The sequence below is a fragment of the Sylvia atricapilla genome, chromosome 1, assembly GCF_009819655.1.
Source record: "Sylvia atricapilla isolate bSylAtr1 chromosome 1, bSylAtr1.pri, whole genome shotgun sequence".
In the NCBI taxonomy this organism is placed as follows: Eukaryota; Metazoa; Chordata; class Aves; order Passeriformes; family Sylviidae; genus Sylvia; species Sylvia atricapilla.
This window is the reverse complement of record NC_089140.1, coordinates 61,170,716-61,188,520: the sequence shown is the minus strand read 5'-3', so window position 1 is coordinate 61,188,520 and position 17,805 is coordinate 61,170,716. Positions and strand designations below refer to the sequence as shown.

The following is a 17,805-nucleotide window of genomic DNA, read 5'->3' as shown; positions in this document are numbered from 1 at the left end:
CAGTCGATCAGGTCAGTGAGTGCCTTGGAACTCACTTGGATCTTCCTTCCAGTGTTTTCATGGCTGCACCTGCACCTCTAGTCATTGGGCTAAAAATCTTGGAACCTGGAATTCCTGAAAACCTGGAAGTAGAGTGGAGGACTGGATAACAGATGAAGATAAAACAGTGAGGGTAGTTTTTGTGTGTCCAGTGAATTTGTGTGTTGTAGGTACACCTGTGGTCTCTCTCACACATCAGCTCTTGAGCACTGCTCCTCACAGTTTGTACCACACTGTACTCTCTCCAGCACTTCTCTTTCTGTTCTTGGAAGGCTGGAGAACTTGGTGCTTTCAGGGCTGCTTGTGTGTATGCACACAGATAACTCACCAGATCAGAAAAAGGGACAGAGTGCCCTGCAGACAGGTCTGTCCTGGGCTTAGGAATGTTCTGGACTTAACATATCTCTAGATACAGATACATAGATATTTAAAAATTACATTTAATTACTAAGATGTAGTTGGCAGTTCGTTCTGGTTTATATTATTGTGTGACTGGCTGCAATAACTATACATATTCAAAAACAGTCCATCCCTTGTGACCAATCACTTTATTTCTGATTTAGTGTCAATCTGATTTGAAATGTGGCTGATACCCCAGGCCAAGATTTAGCTAGATATTTTGTTCTACAAATTGTTTTTGACCTAAGCAGTCTTCCTAATCAGTTATAGTGGCATCCTTAGGAAATACCCACCTCATACAGACTGTGAAATTTCTACATGAATTTCAGATATAAGAATCTCTCAGAAGTGATACAGAGCATTTTACAAACTATACCAAATTTATGAACTCTCAAAATGAACAAGTGCTGAAGGCTTTTTCTGAAATTAGGAATTGCTTTGTAAAAGTCTTCAGAATAAATTTTGAATCATTTATAGAACCACAGAATTGTAGAATATCCTGAGTTGGAAGGTTATTGAGTCCAACTCCTGGCGCTGTGCAGGACATTGCAAGAATCACACCTAGTGTCTGAGAGCATTGTCCAAATGCATCTTGAACTTTGTCAGACTTGATGCTGTGACCACTTCCCTGGGGAGCTCTTTACCCAACCACCCTCTGGGTAAAGAACATTTTCCTGATATCTAACCTAAACCTCCCCTGACTCAGTGTCATTTCCTCAAGTCCTGTCACCGGTCACCACAGAGCAGAGATCAGCGCCTGCCCCTCCTCTTCCTTCACAAGGAAGCTGTAACTGCAGTGAGGTCTCCCCTCAATCTCCTCCAGGCTGAACAGCCCAAGTGACCTCAGCTGCTGCTCATACAGCTTCTCCTCAAGGCCCTTCACCATCCTCACAGCCCTCCTTTGGACACTCTCTAACAGTTTAATTCTTTTTTTTTATATGTTGGCACCCAAAACTACCCCCAGCACTCGAGGTGAGGCTGCCCCATTACAGAGCAGAGCAGAGCAGGACCCAAGGTCCCTTTCTGTGTTGCTGCTTTCCAGCTTCTCCTTCCCCAGTCTGTCAATACATCCATGTTTGCCCCATCTCAGGTGCAGAATCCGGCACTTTGCCCTTGTTAAATTTGATTTGATTGATGATTGTCTGTCTCTCTAATAAAATGTGATAGGAATAATGAGCATTAATCATAAGATAAATTAAAATTTCTCCAATTTACCATAAGGAATAAAATTCAGCAATATTTGTAAAATATATGAGTCAGAAGTGTCTGTATTACATAGTTAATATATGGGAGGCAAGGAGGAAATTGCAATGCACATGATTTAATTGAAAATGTATCCTTCAACAAATTATTTTCGGATAGGTTGACAGATTTTCTTATGAAGATCCTATTCTGTTTTTTGAAAAGGTCTGTAATTTTCTGTAAATCAGAATCTCTACATAAAATGTAAAATAGACTAAACCATAATCATTTGTGTTGCTATAATCCTAAAGACAGTATTTCTTTAATGTTTGCAATCATTTTCCAGTATTAATGATCAGTAAAGCTGTGTGAAATTTTATATATACTTTGTTCTTTAAGACAGTAAACACATTGCATGGAGTCAAAGAACCATGGTCTATTTTTTTTTCAAAGAATCATTGTGTGTAAAAAGAAAATACAAAATATGAATTACAAATCTATTGTTCCATTGTTAACTGAAGCTGGAAAAGAAGTCCACTATCCTGTAACATTTAGGTGAACTGCTGAATAACACACTGTACACTAAATTATATTTTCCATATATGAATCAAAAATCATTAGTAAGTTGTTTCTTAAATATATGTGTGGTCAGTAGTTGAAGTAGAACAGTGAGTCCATTTTAACACAGTAATTCAGGTAGGTTAGGTCAAAAAGACCAGCTACTCCCCGGATTATTTTGTATGCTTCATTATAGATGGGATCAGAAAGACAGGAATAATGTCAGTCTGGGTGAGTTATGATAGGAAGCAGCCAACTTGTTAGGCCTGTATTTGTCATTTCTGTTCTGTCAGACCTTACAGGGCATGGATGCAAGTGCAAAATGAACACTAGATATTATTTTATCAAGAAATCTGGCTGGGGCACAATGGTTTTTTTCAGGATCATTTCTAAGAGGGTGATGCATTGAATAACTGAGGTCAAAGAGAATGGTTCAGTGGTTTCTGATCACTTTTTTAAAAGCTGTTTTGCAGACCAAAAAGCAATCTGCAAGCTTTGATAACATGGTGGTTCCAGTGGCTTGGTTCATATCTCTGTTGTGGTTATAGGTACACAGATTTAAGACTTTATGGATTGAATCTCCAAGCAAAGCTTTTAAAGGTGCCTTGACTGGAGTAGTAGCAATCTCCCTCTCTGGTGTTTTGCCAAGTAATTCTGTAGAGATTAAAGTTAGTCCAGTGGGTGTCTTTGGGTGGGGTGCTACCTGCTTCATTCTAATTTATAAGAGTTGTGAGTTTGGAACTATCCAAGGCCTTTGCAGTTTTGAGATCACAGATGTTACATAAGGGAAAAGAAAGACACAACTTTTTACTGTTCAGAAAATGGATGCCACTGAAGTCAGGGAATGCCATTACACAAAACATGTTAGAAAGTGTTGTTTCAGGAAAGAAAGATCCAATCTCATGGTTTTGTGAGTGTCTGTTGCTGTGGAGCCTCTGTGCTTTTAGTTATACTCCATGTATTTCACAGAGGAAAACTGTGAAAGGACTCGCAAAGCTGCTTCATTTTCCTCCCAAAGTGTATCAAAATTGTAGTTAAACTTTTCCTTGACTCACTGAGTTTAATAGGACTTCAGATTAGAGTAATTCATTAGATACTACCCGCAGAAGAAGGTAATGTGGTTTTCCAGACTTGTTTGAAAGAAAACCTCGATATTGCTATTGGTTGTTAGCATGCTCAAGGATGGGGGTGGGATGCTTTATAAACTCTAAATTAAATAAAGTTCCTGTGGCAAAATATTTTTATTAGAATTTTGATCAGCAGCATGTAAAAGAGAAATGGGGGAGATGATTGGTAAGTGAGGAAACAGAATTGAAATAAAGACGTTGATCTGATTGCCTTGACACGTTATTATTGACGGTACTCATGAATGAAGAGTATTTGAACAGAAACAGATACATGCTCTTGTTACTGAGGCAGCCCTGTATGTTGGGATGATTTGAAATCACAGGAGCAAAAAAACAAAGGCAAGAGAACTTCACTGGCAATATATTTATGCTGAGACTTTCAGTGAAACTGCTGGAATCTGCAGATCTGTCACAGTATTAGGCTGGAATTATTAAGAACTTTGACGGTGAAAATAGGCTTTATAAAACTGAAAGTTGAGTCTAAAGGAAAGCAGTCATACCTTCATATTGGGAGTAATTTTGTCGCTTTTATTCCTAGATGAAAATCTGAGAATATTCCATTTAAGTAGCTTCTAAGAAATCTATAATACAAATACTTCAGTGATATTGTAGTTCTCCTTCACAATAAACATTGTAGACCTATGACACCATGCTTGAAAAGAAAACAAACAAATTTTGGGCTACATTAAAATCATCTGAAAGACAGGTAATTATCACCTGAATATGAAAAGAGGATCACAAGATAAGTGCAATATACATGTGTGAGCCTACAATATTTAGCATTTATTTTAACTATTCCATTTGTAAAATTATTTTCTAAAGTATATTCTGATTATAAAAATTCTTATTAGGCGAACCCCCTACTTTTGCCCTATTTTCACACCATTACTTGCCAAAAAAAAAAAAAAAAAAGAAGGGAATTAAAAAAAAAAAAAAAAAAAAAAAAAAAAAAGTAGGTAGCCAGCACAAAATTCTGTGCTGGTTTACTTGTCCTGAAAATATTTTAAACAGTTTTAGATTCCTTGTGTACTACAGGGTTGGTTGTTGTTGTTGTTTTTTTTTGTTGTTTTTTGTTTGTTTGGGTTTTTGGTGTTTGTTGTGATTTTTTTGGTTTTTTTATTGATTGGTTGATTTTTTTTATATTTTGTTCTTCTTTAACTGGTATTTCGTGATTAAAAGTAGAATAATAATCGACATTATAGTCCACATAAAGAATTAGAAAAAGTTTTATTATTGCTAAAAATCAATGTACAAGAAAAAGAGTAAAACACCAAGGTCACTCACTCAGCTTTATTAGTGTATAGTTACAGATCATTGTCAAAGGAACCTTTATTGTTACTATACCTTATAATATGCATATTGGATTACCAGTATCCCTTTAATAAATCCCAGTAATCAAAATTCTGAGGCCCAGCAAAATGAGAGAGAGAAAGGAAATAAACAGAGCAAAGTGTGTGTTAGTTGCATTGCATATCTGCTTGCAGGATGGGGGAAATAATGAAATTGTGATAATGTCTTGTTTCCTCTCTAGTAACATTGCCTGTGTGTTCTGTCCTAAGAAATGTCATTAGTTGATACTGGTTTCTGGTTCTTGTTTTTATAAATATCTTGGAGACTACCTTCTTTTCAGAAGAAGTTAATTACTTAGGTGTATTTTAGTAACAAGCTTGAAATATCTCACTTAGAAAAAGTACTGATTTATTTAAGGAAAACCTTCCATCCTGGCATACTTTTGTACAAGCATCTATGGTTTTACAGTGTTTAACTCAGTCCTGCAGCAGCATTTTAATTCATTCTTCATCACATGTTCACATACTTTTCCTGCTAAAGATAAAAAGTGTCTCTTTTTTCTCTCCTATATAAAGTGGTATCTTTACAACTTTTTAAAACAGAAGACTGAAAATGTGTTTTTAGAGTCCTACACATATATTTTTTTAGTAGCTCACGTCAATATAGGATCTGAATTTCTGTCTTTATCTATCCCATCTCCCTGAACTTGTTTCTTTAAGTGCTGCAAACAAAGGACTATTTATCACTAGCAAGCCTGAGGGAAGTACAGGAATAAGCTATGAGTCTGATGTTGCTATCAGACTCCTGGAAGGTCTTTTCATACTAATTTGGAAAGAAAATTTTTTTTTTTCCCAGAAAGAATTAGAAATATCCTCTGTAGGTCTGTGAGCATGTTTGAAAGCAATAATGCTGCTGCACATGGAACAATATGATAAGATAGCACATTTGCTTAAGTTCAGAGAGGGTTTTTGAGTGGCTTTTTACGATGTGATTTTGGCAGCAGTATTGGTACAGAACAAAGGACTGGAGAATCAGAACACTGAAGAGAAAGAGTGGGGACAGACAAGTTTTTGTATTGATCAAAGGGTGCTTGAAAGGGATGTTGAACTAAGCTGAGGGAACATAAATAGGGGTATGAAGCTATGTTAAAGGAAGAAATTCTGAGTAGATGTGTGTAAATAGGTAGTTTAGGGACTGAAATAGTCTGCTAGAGGTAATAAAGGAGAAGGAGCTTTTGGACTCCTTATTTTCCACTGTAACATCCAGACAGAGAGGCCTGCTTTACCTTCTGCTCTGTACTGCATAGAGGTGAGCTGTGAACCATGCTGCTTCTTTATTTCCAAACTTACTATTCAAACCATGTGACTCATGCCAGCTGTAGGAGTTGAAGGGATTACCATTGGAGCAGCATGAATTCCTTGTCCTGTGTCTGTGTTTTGAAATAATGCATATTTCTGGTTTTTAAAGATCTGAGTTGAACTGCACTTTCTGTTGTAGAAGGACAGAAATTATCACTGAGCAACCTTAACTCTATGCTTATGACATTTTTGTCTCTGTATATTCAGATTCTATACAAACCAGTCAGATGTTGTTTAGATTTAGCTCAGCTAAACATATGGGGCATCCTGGGATGCCCCCATTTGGGGGCATTTCTTCATCTGCATCTTGAGAAGTTTCATTTCATGTTTTGCTCTGTTAGGAATTTCCAGCATTTCCTCAGTCGAGAGAGTTTTGGTTTTGTACAAAAAAATAAAACTGTTTTGGAAAGGTAGGAAAAGAACCCACAATTTTCTGTAATAACAAAAAGTTGAAGACTGTGTCAGTGTGTTGTGTAAGGGAAGCCATCTTTACTCTTCATCTAGCTGAGTGTGTAACCAGCATTTTGGTGAGAGTCTGAGGGTGAAAAATGGGCGAGCTTCTGTCATATCATTATATTGAGTATTGTTAAAGTAATTGCAGCCAAAATGGAGACAGGAGAAATAGTCATCAGTAACAATGAGCAAGACTTGGATTTTTTCTGGATTTTGAAGGATTTTCTTCCTAGAAAGATTAGTGGGTTTTCCATAATCCAAACTCAAGTGCTTTTGTCTTCTTCTTGCATGTTGCTACATTAAATTAGGTTTTTTCAAGCAATCTTTTTAATAATCATTTTCGTAACTATTTTTATTATCACATTTCCCCAAATAATTTTATAGTATTTTAAGTATTTTGACTGTCTATAGCTGTACTACCAGAAAAGAAGTCATTATAAGTTGCATAATGTTTCAGTGAAAATAAAAACTATGAAAGAAAATACATAGTTCATGTTTCATGATCAAAAGTTGCTATATTGCCCTATAGTTTCAAGAAGTTAAAATAAATGCTGCAGTCATGCAGCTGTCTATTTAGTTCCCAGCATGTTGGACACATAAACAGACCATTCCAGCTTAGCTGGGAAACTACTTCCACAGAAACAATGGCTAAATAAGACACTGGTATAGACTACAAGCAAGGAGTTCTTGCAGTCATCTCCCCTTTACGCATTTTCCAGCATGCAATGCTTTGCCTTCCCCAGCTATGAGATAAGTAAACATCGATCTTGACATAATAAAACTTTGAAACTATTTGTGACTCATCCCTGCATTAAAGGCAGAGAATGTTTTTCTTCTCTCTCTGCCCACCCTCCATGGGATACAGCTGAGAAATTCTATTTAACATCAGCTGAAATCACTGAAAGCTCTTTGCCTGAATTCAGGACTCTGGAGCTGGATCAAGCGCTTTTGTCTTTGAACTATGCTTTGAATAGAAGAATTATTTTTTTCCTTTGCTTTGGCATTAAATGACATATCAACTATTAATTTTCCACAATCAAGGCATTGAGAATATTAGCATCAAAGAAATCAGAAAATAATGAATGACTCTTCTTCAAACTGACTACCTTTACACCTAATCTCTTATAAGGCAATACTGCATGTACATGCTAGAATAGTAGACAAGTCTTGGCAAGATTGTAGCCTGATCTCTCAGTTTTGTTATCTGCACTCTAAAATATTATTTATGATATATTGTGCAAAAATTAAACCTAATCTGAATTGTTTACACATTCCACTGATGTTCCACAGATTAGTGTTTATTATTTATTAAGGATATTTTCCTTAATATTGTTAATATATATGTTAATTATTTCCTGTAATATCAAATATCCTTCATCTGCATACACCACTCTTCGTACCTACAGTTTCTTTAACAAAGTGAGGAGAGAATGTGTTTGTACCTGCATACACTTTGTTTAATCAGTAGCTTCTCTCTTTCTCCTGTAGCTTTTCTAATATGGTTTATTTGTTAATATTCCTTTACAGAAAAAACAGAGAACAAAGGATCTGTCCCAGCTGTTTCATTCATACAATCCATATGATCATAAGGTAAGGAAAAAATATGCTATGTTTGTTGTTAAGAAAAATTCCAAACATTTTTGGTAGCTATATTCCTTGTTTAATGCAAAATTGAGAAGAAGTGATAAAATTGAAAGCACTGAGCATGTTACTTAAATTCCTGCTGTCACATAAATGTTTCTTAGTTTCTTTAAGCCAAGCTTGAAAAGGTGCATTTTCTGATTTGTGAAACCAATGACTCGCATTAACCTCATAGAAGTATAATTAATAGACTGGCACAAAATCCTGCAAAGTGACCACACGTGGTATTGGATTCCCCTCTTTTTTCTCTCTCTGTTTAGGAACTCTGTCACCCTGGAGTACGTTGCTTAGCCTGTTGTGTCAATTAGGGCCTAAAATGCATGATACTAATGAATTATCTATTGATCACAAAAGCGTCGTTCGAAGAGACTGCTGTTCACAGCCTGGTGGTTGTCTGGGGGAAAAATTGAACCACACATCATCATTATAACTTGGTCCTTGTTTTGTAATGTCTGGGGAAAAAAAGATCCTTTCTCATTGCAATGTGAAATAGAGAAAATATGAAGTTGTTTACAAAAATATTTTGGAGAACCAAGAGACAGCAATCACGGTATTTCTGTGCTGTAACTATGTCATGGGGTTCTTCTAGACATTATGCGAATCAAAGCATTAAGCAGAAGACTGAAGGGAAGTTAAGTAGGTTTTTAAATATTTTCATGGAGTTCCTACTATCTTTGATGCCTCTGTGGGCATATTCATTTAACAGGTGCACAAAACCCTTTAAAAATTTGTCAGCACTATGAGATGTCTGTCTTTGCTGCTTCTGTTTTGAGACGTGTGTGATTTTGCAAGTATCCATTAAAACAAAGAAAGGTTCGAAACATTTCTGTTGTTGTTGTTTAGAGATTTTGAAGAAGAGTTCTGAACTCTCTCTTCTTTTTCTGGCTGTGTACCAAATACATTGGAAAAAAGAGCTAGGTTTTATATTTGGGACAAGAAGGTGGCAGAAGTATGTATGTGCACCTATCTCTTTGTATGAACACACGCACATTTATACAATACGTGTGTAACTACACATATGTCAGTGAGAAATAGAGTGTGTAATAAATAAATGGATTAAATTTATCAGGCAGGTTGCTGCTGTGAGAGTTCTGTAGTTATGAGCCACTTGAAAATTTTAAAAAACATTGTAAAACAGCAGTTACATTCTATAACTTTAATAATCATACCTGATTTCAAGTTAAATTCATATCTGATTAGTACTTTTTTCATAAATAGTCTCATAATATTTACAAAGATTGGTAAAACTGTTATCAATGGCCTGTGAAAATGGACTTAATGGAGAAATATGAAGACTTGAGAAAACTAGTGTGATAAGATTTTGAATGGGATTGTTGTTTTGTTGAATTGAGGCATTTTAAGGTAAATGTAAGAGTGAATTAAGATCTAACAAGGAGATGCAACTGATGAACGAGAAACTTTGATATTCTTCTCCACGTCTTAATTCTCCTGTACAAAACACTTTTTATTCATAGTACAAGGAAATTCCATTATTCTTTTATTAGCACTTTTAATGGAACTTGGCCATTTGTAACTCCTGCTGTCTTCCTGCTCATATCCTTTGTGGCATTATATCAAAGTATTCTCAAGTGATTTTGGCTGCAGTTGTGAGGACTTCTGCACTCTTTACAAATTAGTCATCAGGCAATGTGGAATTGAATATAAATGCTTAAATATATTTGCTTTTGATCTTTGTTTAAGGATTTTTAATATATTATTCAAAGTGGCACAATTGTTTGATGGGTGATTTTTGTACCTCCACTTCTCTGTTGTTTCCAAGCACATTCTGTATATACATCTGAGAGTACAAGTGCAGGGGAAAGGACAAGTGAAAGTTTTTTTTAAAGTTATGGCCTTTCCTTATTTTCCATTTGACGGTGAAGGTCTTCCTTCTCCTAACGACTTCCTATTTATAGGCTGCCACAGGCTTACTGAAGATTTCTTGCTCTGTGCTTTTAATTTCTACCTCAGCTTCCAGTTTCACAAGTGTTGCAGTCTAGGGGAGGGCTTTTAATTTTTGCATTAAATCTAACATTAGTTGGGAATATAGTTGTTTCTAGTGGAGGTGTGTATGAGCTTTGCCCTAGTTCTGTTTTGTCTGATTTAGATGTCCAAAGGATTTGAGGGCAGGGTGGAGGCACATATTGTTTGCTAGAATTTTTTCAGGAAGTGTAAAAAGAAGATTTCGTGGCAGCTTTGTGAAAGTGCTGGCGATGCAGGATCGTGAATGATTGGAATTAGTGGCTTCCAGGATTATTACTTTGTTGATTAAAAGATTTTTCTCTGAGAACCTTCCTAAAATAGAAGAAAAACTTAAGCGTACCTTGGTGCTTAGTAGTAGTAGTTAAAACAGATGTGAAAAATCTCATGAAATGCAGTGGCTGAAACAGGATTTGCTACAAAGATTTGATAGTAATTTATCTTTTTATGATGGGATTTCTCATAGAAAGGAGAAAAATCAATCAGAAAATTAGAAAGTGTTCGTTCTTCTATGCTTGTGTTTCATTCACTAAACCAGAAATTGAAGGTTTGATAATGTAGCTATACTAACCTTACTAACCTTGTTACTATTTATGCATGCTCAGGATGCCAGTACCTCTTAGAAACGGTAACACTAACTGAAAATGTTACCTCAATATATTTTTGGCCATCTAGTAAAACTTAGGGCATTCTGAAAAGCATTTAAATGTGGTTCTTCATTCCCAGATGAAAACCTTTTATAGACGTGGAAACAAGGATTTATTTTCCCTTCCACTTCCAAATGTTGAGTCTTACCTTTTATCCAGTGAGGGCTTAATTCAGCAGCAGAGGAGGCAGATCTTTCAAATTCCTCCTGCAGAAGAGAGGGAAAAGCAGGAGATGCTTTGCTGATATCAGGGGAGAATTAGCTGAGCTCCTGTATTCTTTAATGCCTAAACAAATATAAATTACCATCTAGTTGCTCTTCTCATTGTTCTGATGCAACCATTCAGCAGCAAATCTCCAAAATTGCCCATTGGTTGTATACTTATCCTGTGCAGGCAGATTTGATCCTGCTCTCTTTACCTAGTGTTACTGTGGTGCTTTACAGAGCCTCTTGACTACAGAACCTGCGAGTCTTTCAGACACTGTGCCACAGACAAAGCTCATTTTAGCACCAGTCTTGAATGCCTAGCAAATATATTGAGTTCTTGATGTCAGACACATACAAAGAACTCCCTTTTCTCAGGTTTTTTCTTTTGTTGTTGGTAAAATAAGTATCTTCTGAAATCCATTATTTTCAAAACTAAATAATTACTTAGGAAATGCTGAGCAATATCTTATTCCAGGTGTGTGATTGCCATTTGTTCAAACTTATTTCAGTTATCATGTGTAAAAATACCTAGCAGTCTGTTTGCAAATGAAGCCATTCCTTGTACTGAAATACTTGCTTTTTCATGTTTGTGTAAAGTTGAAATATGTATGGTCTGGCTTTCTTGAGAGTCCAGTTCTGATTGCTGTGTAACTTTTCTCTAGTTAGCAGTAGAACAACTAACCTCTAGTTTTAAATACAGGTAATCTTTTTCTAGGAGTAAAGATTATAAAGTTGATATCCTTGTAAAGCTGTACCAACAGCTTTAGTGTTTTTAAATGTGAGAGAAGATAATTGAGGAGCTATATTCTGACTAGTTTTCTATGAGCTCATTTAATGAAAGATTATGTTTGCACACAAGTCATTCCAGCTGAATATTTTTCGTGTGTACACTGTGGGGTTTCACTTTTCACACAGTAAGAATTTTGTTCTGTCTGCAGTAGATGTTTAGCTCAGAAATAATGGAATTGGAGCTCTCTCCTAAATGACCCTTGCTCTTTAAAATTTGCAACCCAGTTTTTTTTAAAGCTCATAAAGTATTTGTTATAATAGTTTACCAGGTCAAAACAACAGGTTTTATAAGCTTAACAGGAGTCTCAGGATTCAGTATGCACCTAATGGCCAAATTTAGAAGTGCAGAGCTCTAGTTCCTTATCTTTTTGTCACATGAGTTAAGCATTCAGTCCAGCCCTGGAGTGGTTGTTTAAAATTATAATCCTCAATTTTTGCTCTACAAAAGAATGTTTTCACATATTGTAAGCACAGTATATCAGAACTACTACACATTTTGCTGCTTTGCCTTCGTGGGAGTATACCAAGGGATGCTTTAGGACATGTCCATACATGCCTCTGGCAGCACAGGGCTGTTACAGTGAGAAATCCCCTGAGAGGTGTGCTTAAAATCCAGCTCCCTATTTGTTTCTTCCTTTTGCACACTGAATCTCTTGCTGTACAACAGGGCATGATCTATGAAAAAAATAAGGTCATATCTTGTAGCTTTAGAGATTTATTTTAGCATATACTGTGTCTAGCCCAGTAAGAAATAAAGTCAACATTCATGTGATTTGAAAAGAGTTTTTTGAGAGATTTTCTCCCAAACTGAAAGTGTGCTCAGGATTAAAAAAAAATTAGTTGCTATTTCAAAACGTGTTGTAATTGATGCAATTCTGCTAAAATAATTTTAACATATTTAAGCTTCATGCTTCTAATGTTCTTTATTAACGTGTTCTGGAAATGTTAAAACACTCCAAAGAGCAAAACCTCCTAAACAATGCCTGTGTATTTGGCAAGATGTATGGGCCATTGTATTACAATACACAATTAAGTGACAAAAAAAAAAAAAAAAATTGCTTTTTGGGGTTTTATTTTGTCAGCTCTTAGCCTCATAAGGATTTTAAGAAGGAAGGAGTTATGTCCCCTCCCCTGTTGTCTTTGGTAAGGGTAGATATGTGCATAACTCACTCAAGGAACATTAATAACAAGATTATGTAAGTCTGTTTGAAGGTACGAATGGCTGCTGCCACTTAGAGACCTATAATATTTTCAGGCAATTATTTCAGTAGTACACAGACCATATATTTAATGGAAAATAAATAATCTAGTGTCAGTTTCCTTAAACTGAACTTTCTTCTGCTGAATTCTTTAGCTCTCCTGAACAGTTGATGCTTCGTGTCAGAAATTTTTCGAAAATTAAGCTACCACTCATTGAGAGAGGCTGTATGTAATGAGGGAGTGAAACTATTTTCACAGTGAGACAGGCAGGATGTCTTTTGGCACTGCCTTAGCAGGCATATCTGTATGCTCTAAGTGGTTTTCCTTGACAATAACAAAACCTATTAATCATAGCAATGCCCAAGGCTGTGGCATTGTCTAGGAATCATCATGGGCATCTGTGTGAAACAACATATTGGAAAGCAAGGGTAAAGTGCCAGGTGAAGGGTGAGGCTTTGGAGTCAGCTGATAACAAAACCCCATGAAATCCTGCATTCCTGCCACCTCAGTGCTGTTCTCATGGCCTCTGGGAGCAATAGGCTGTGGCAGGGAAATGGAGAGTGTGATGGCAGCACTGAGAACCAGCAAAACTGTCTTCACCAGGGTGAGGACTCTTTAGTTCAGCAGCAGAAATGGGGGAGGTGGGAAGTCAATCACTTATGTTGGGACCAGTTTTCGTACTGATAAGCTGCTTTCTTTCATTTTTCCGCCATCTACAGGAACTCCTTCACAAATAAGCCAATTTGAACAAAAGAAATTCTGATATCTATTGAAAGAAACCACTCTAACTAAAATGCCTGATGTTGGCTAACTTTCTAATGGCAGACATCACCACACTACTCTTGTTAATTAGGTCCTAAAACTATTTTTTTGGAAGACGTGTCTGCACTGTGGGACAATGTGTTTCATAAGAGGACATGTAAATTGAGATGCTGGACACTTGTAGAGTTGGAAGCGTTGCTATGAGAGGAGCTGGTGAAGGACTAAAGTCTAATTGCAGCACTAAACGTGTGGCAGGTGAGATTAACATCTTTCTGTGTTCGTAGTTACAGATCTCTCAGACTTTAACATCTTATAGGTTTGCTGCTGTCATCTTTAAAAGCTACTGGCATTAGGAAGTGGTCTGTTTTACATGTGAGGCATGGCAGTAGCCTGTTTAAGTAAACCAAGCTTGAATGATTTTTGGAGGCTGAAAATGGGAAATTACAGAACTGCTGAAAATCTCAAGTAATTCTTACTATTTTTCATCAGGACAATAATTTTTCTCAGTTCTTAACTGTGTTTTATAACGTGTGTGGTGGAAGTACTGTGAACATGTAGGTTTTACTTTTGAGCCAGAAAAAAAGAAAGCAGTTTTGCAGTGCTCTGTCAGCCTTCAGATTTTTTTGGTAATTACTTGGGTATATGATGCTGGAAAATAACAAAAATCCTTTTAACCTGCTTTCCATTTATTCCAGGAACAGCATTGTACTAAATCGTAAGGCAACTGCGAGGTTGCAATGCCTGTGATATAAGCTGTGATCTGAATTTTCTAAAGGAGGTGCTCTGAATTGTTGTTTTGTAAGATGAAAAGGTTTTTTAGGTTATTGCTGAAAAGGGCCAGAGCCTTTTGCTATCTTCTGCCTTGAAGTAGATTTTGGGTTTAATTTAATATCTCAGATGTCAGATATGACCATTTTTTATGGAAATACTCTTATTGTAACCTACATCCATTCTTTTCTGTTCCCTTCTCTCATGTTCAGAGCTGCTTTTTGGAGCAGGTTACATAAAGCTGTTTTGTGCTTTTGATATGATGTGAGGCTTCAAAGAAGACTACTGAAAGAGAAAAGCAATTTCTATTTGGAAGAGCTGTGCAGCAGCCTCGTGCTAATGGCACACTTGAACATTACTTGATGATAGTGAAGAAAATCTAATTGCCTCAAAAGCTCCTGCTTATTCCTGACTTAACACTAAGCTACATTGAAGTTTGTGCCATCTGTAACACAGAGGGAGCTAAGGCAGAGATGGTTTAGAAAGGGCTGTTCATATACCAGGAATTGTTTCAGGGTTTGTAGAGAATAGGCAAAGAAACAAGGCAAGCACTGCAATAAAAGGGCTTACTTCTCCATTGTATATGCTGTAAAAAAATACATTTTTGCTCTGTCTTAATTCTGTAGCTGAAGTGTTGCGGTTAAAGAATTGCAGTCTTACTTGAAGTACATATTGCATCCAGAAAACCAAAAAACAAAGAGCCCAATTCCTGAATTTGCTGCTCTAAAACCAATGCTTTGTTCGTTGGTTTTGTTTTAAACAAAACCTAGAATATATACGGACAAGTATATGTATGATTAGTATATATGATTAATATTTTACTTAAAACCATATTTAATGCTAGTAAATTTTACTGTAGTTGGACATTTAAAGCATCTAATCTGGTCTGATGCTGACAGAATTGTTTGGGATTGTTTCCTCTGTTCCAGAAGGGAGGCTTTTCCTGTTTTAGGATAGAGAGGTATTTTTTCTATCTTTTTAAAATAGCCTTTCAAGAAATTGTTTAACGATAGTCTGTTAAATCAGGTTTGCATCTATACACGAAGGTGTACGTGTGCTATATGTTGATGTATGTGCTTAGATGTTGAACAACGTTTCTCAGGTAGCAACGTATTATTGACATACCTTCATTTGTGATCTTGAGAACAGTTTTAATAAATGAACTCATGAAATTCACGTATATCCCTCACCTCATGTAAAAACACATCACCTTTTCAGTTAAACAATTGTGAAAATAGTGGTTATTTACTTCAGTTTTTCTCCTTGGTGCAACATGAAAATACTACCTGATGTAGTAGATTGCCTGAAATAAGGATATTCTACCTCCAAAAATACTGAAAAGTAAAATGAGAGACGAGTTTTACACTGGCATTAAATATGTGCCATATGAAACAAAGTTTCAAGTGAAACTTGTTTCAAGTGAAACAAATTCTTTGATGCCCGTTAATCCTCTTGTTACTTTCTGGACAAAGACATTACCTTTTGCTGCATGTCTTGTATCATTTGATTGATGTCTTGTCCATCATTGATTGATCTGATACTGAGACAAAAAATATAAAAAAGAAAAGTGTTTTAGGATTTTTCAAATTAGTTGCCGGAAAACCTTGACATCACAAAAAATAAACAGACTTGACCCTGTTACAGTTTTTTTAAAGCTCCTTTCAATCTTGTGTTAGCATCAAAATCACATCAAAATGTGATGGAGTGTATAACTAGCATAGGCATTTCAGGTATCTTTCCTTTTCTGTTCCTTAACAGCACATTTGACCTCTGTCTCTCTGGCTTTGCAGTTTGTATTGGATTGGATTTTCTAGTTGTCTCCCACCATTTCCCATTTCCAACCCCTTCCTTTTTATTCTAATTCCATTTCTCCCCTCAAAAATTAAGAGGTGTTTTCATTTATGTTTCTTTCTGTTTCTTTCTATCTAACTGTTCTTTCTTTAATGTCTTCTTCAAGTATTAACATTCCATTCTTGCTCTATTTTGTTCACCTGCCCTTCTGTTTTTCTTCATTTTTTCCACTTTATGGAGCCTCATAGTATTAAGCTGTACTATGTCATGGCATTAAAGTGGCTGTGGGAGGGGAAGATATCAGTGCATCAAATACAGCAATGCATGAGCACAGTGTTGTGGAAACTCATCCACAGAGGTGGTAGTAAAGTTCCCCAGTATTTAAACTTTGCTATTTATGTAAATGTTCATATGACCAAGCTCTTGGTCTTGCCTGCTTTTAACTAAGCACTTGCTAAGAGACCCAAGTTTTGGGAACTTCACTAACAGATTTGTTAACTGCCTTTATGTTCTGATCCCCATCTTCTCACTGGAAAACTGTGTACTGTAATTAATTTGATATAGTATTTAGAATTTTTGGTGTTAATAAAGTCGGCATCAGTACTTTTATTACTGGAAAATTTTGAGTAAGCTCTCTGGTACCCCAAATCTTGGGTAAGATTTTTACTTTCTTCCAATGAGCGAGGATATTCCATTTCTTTTTCTTCTTCATTATTCCAGTTTAAAATAGTGTTTTATTGACCCTTTGACATAAAGTTGTGAAGGAGATGTGGATTTTTTGGCTTTTTGTCTGATAATAAGTTATAATCTTCTGCACAGACTTGCATATATGTATATATACACATGCATGAAACCCAATAATTAACAAAACCTTTGATATGAGATTGATTCCAAGTATCATCCAGAGACAGTCTGGTACGTTTTGCATAAGTCATACAAGGATAGGATCACATTTTTCCCCATTTGTAGTAAGCTCTGGCTACTTATTCTATCTCCTGCTGTCATTTAAACTCTTGGAACTAGGAGTGCTCTATTAGTTTTTATTTTGTTATAATTTCCTCTCTGCACTATATTCCACTTAAAAGCATGAAGAGAGGTTGGTTATCATATAATTGAAAAGAGAAGTCTCATTAAAGTGCCCATGTAAAACAATGGATATAATTTGGGCATTAGATTGCTCTACACCGGAAACTAATTCTCCTGCTGTCTCTCCATGCAGTGCAGTTTGGCCACTGTCAGTGTGAGCTCAGGAGCTCTGCTTTGAGGGGCAGCTGGAGGAGGAGTGTCAGAAGCTGCCAGCAAACCACGTGGACTTTCTGTTCATAATCTAGGTGGTTGTCCTAGCTGCGTGTGAAATTCAGGGTTCTCTCAAAGATGCTGTCAGTGATTGGCACTCATGTGCCTGTGTTGGAGGGAAACTCTCGTGATCTTAGGGGACAGAGAGTGGTTGTATTTGGATGTAATTGGACAAGCATCCTGTGGCTTCTACCGATTGCTCATCCTTTCTGAGGACTGTGGGATGAGTGCTGGACAATGTCGGTTTTCTGATGATATGTTTACAGCAAGATTACCAACATTAAGTTGAATGTCCCAGATACTAACATTAAATACTTGT

General features: G+C 36.3%; 1 protein-coding gene across 2 annotated transcripts in view; it reads left to right on the top strand.

Moving 5' to 3' along the window:
* CDKAL1 (CDK5 regulatory subunit associated protein 1 like 1) overlaps positions 1-17,805 on the top strand; it is a 379,742-nt gene that overhangs the window by 284,627 nt on the left and 77,310 nt on the right. For both annotated transcript variants that reach the window (XM_066323931.1, XM_066323939.1), the window contains exon 13: positions 7,934-7,996. In XM_066323931.1, the coding sequence (XP_066180028.1) occupies positions 7,934-7,996 (63 nt within the window). The remainder of the gene's footprint in view (positions 1-7,933; positions 7,997-17,805) is intronic.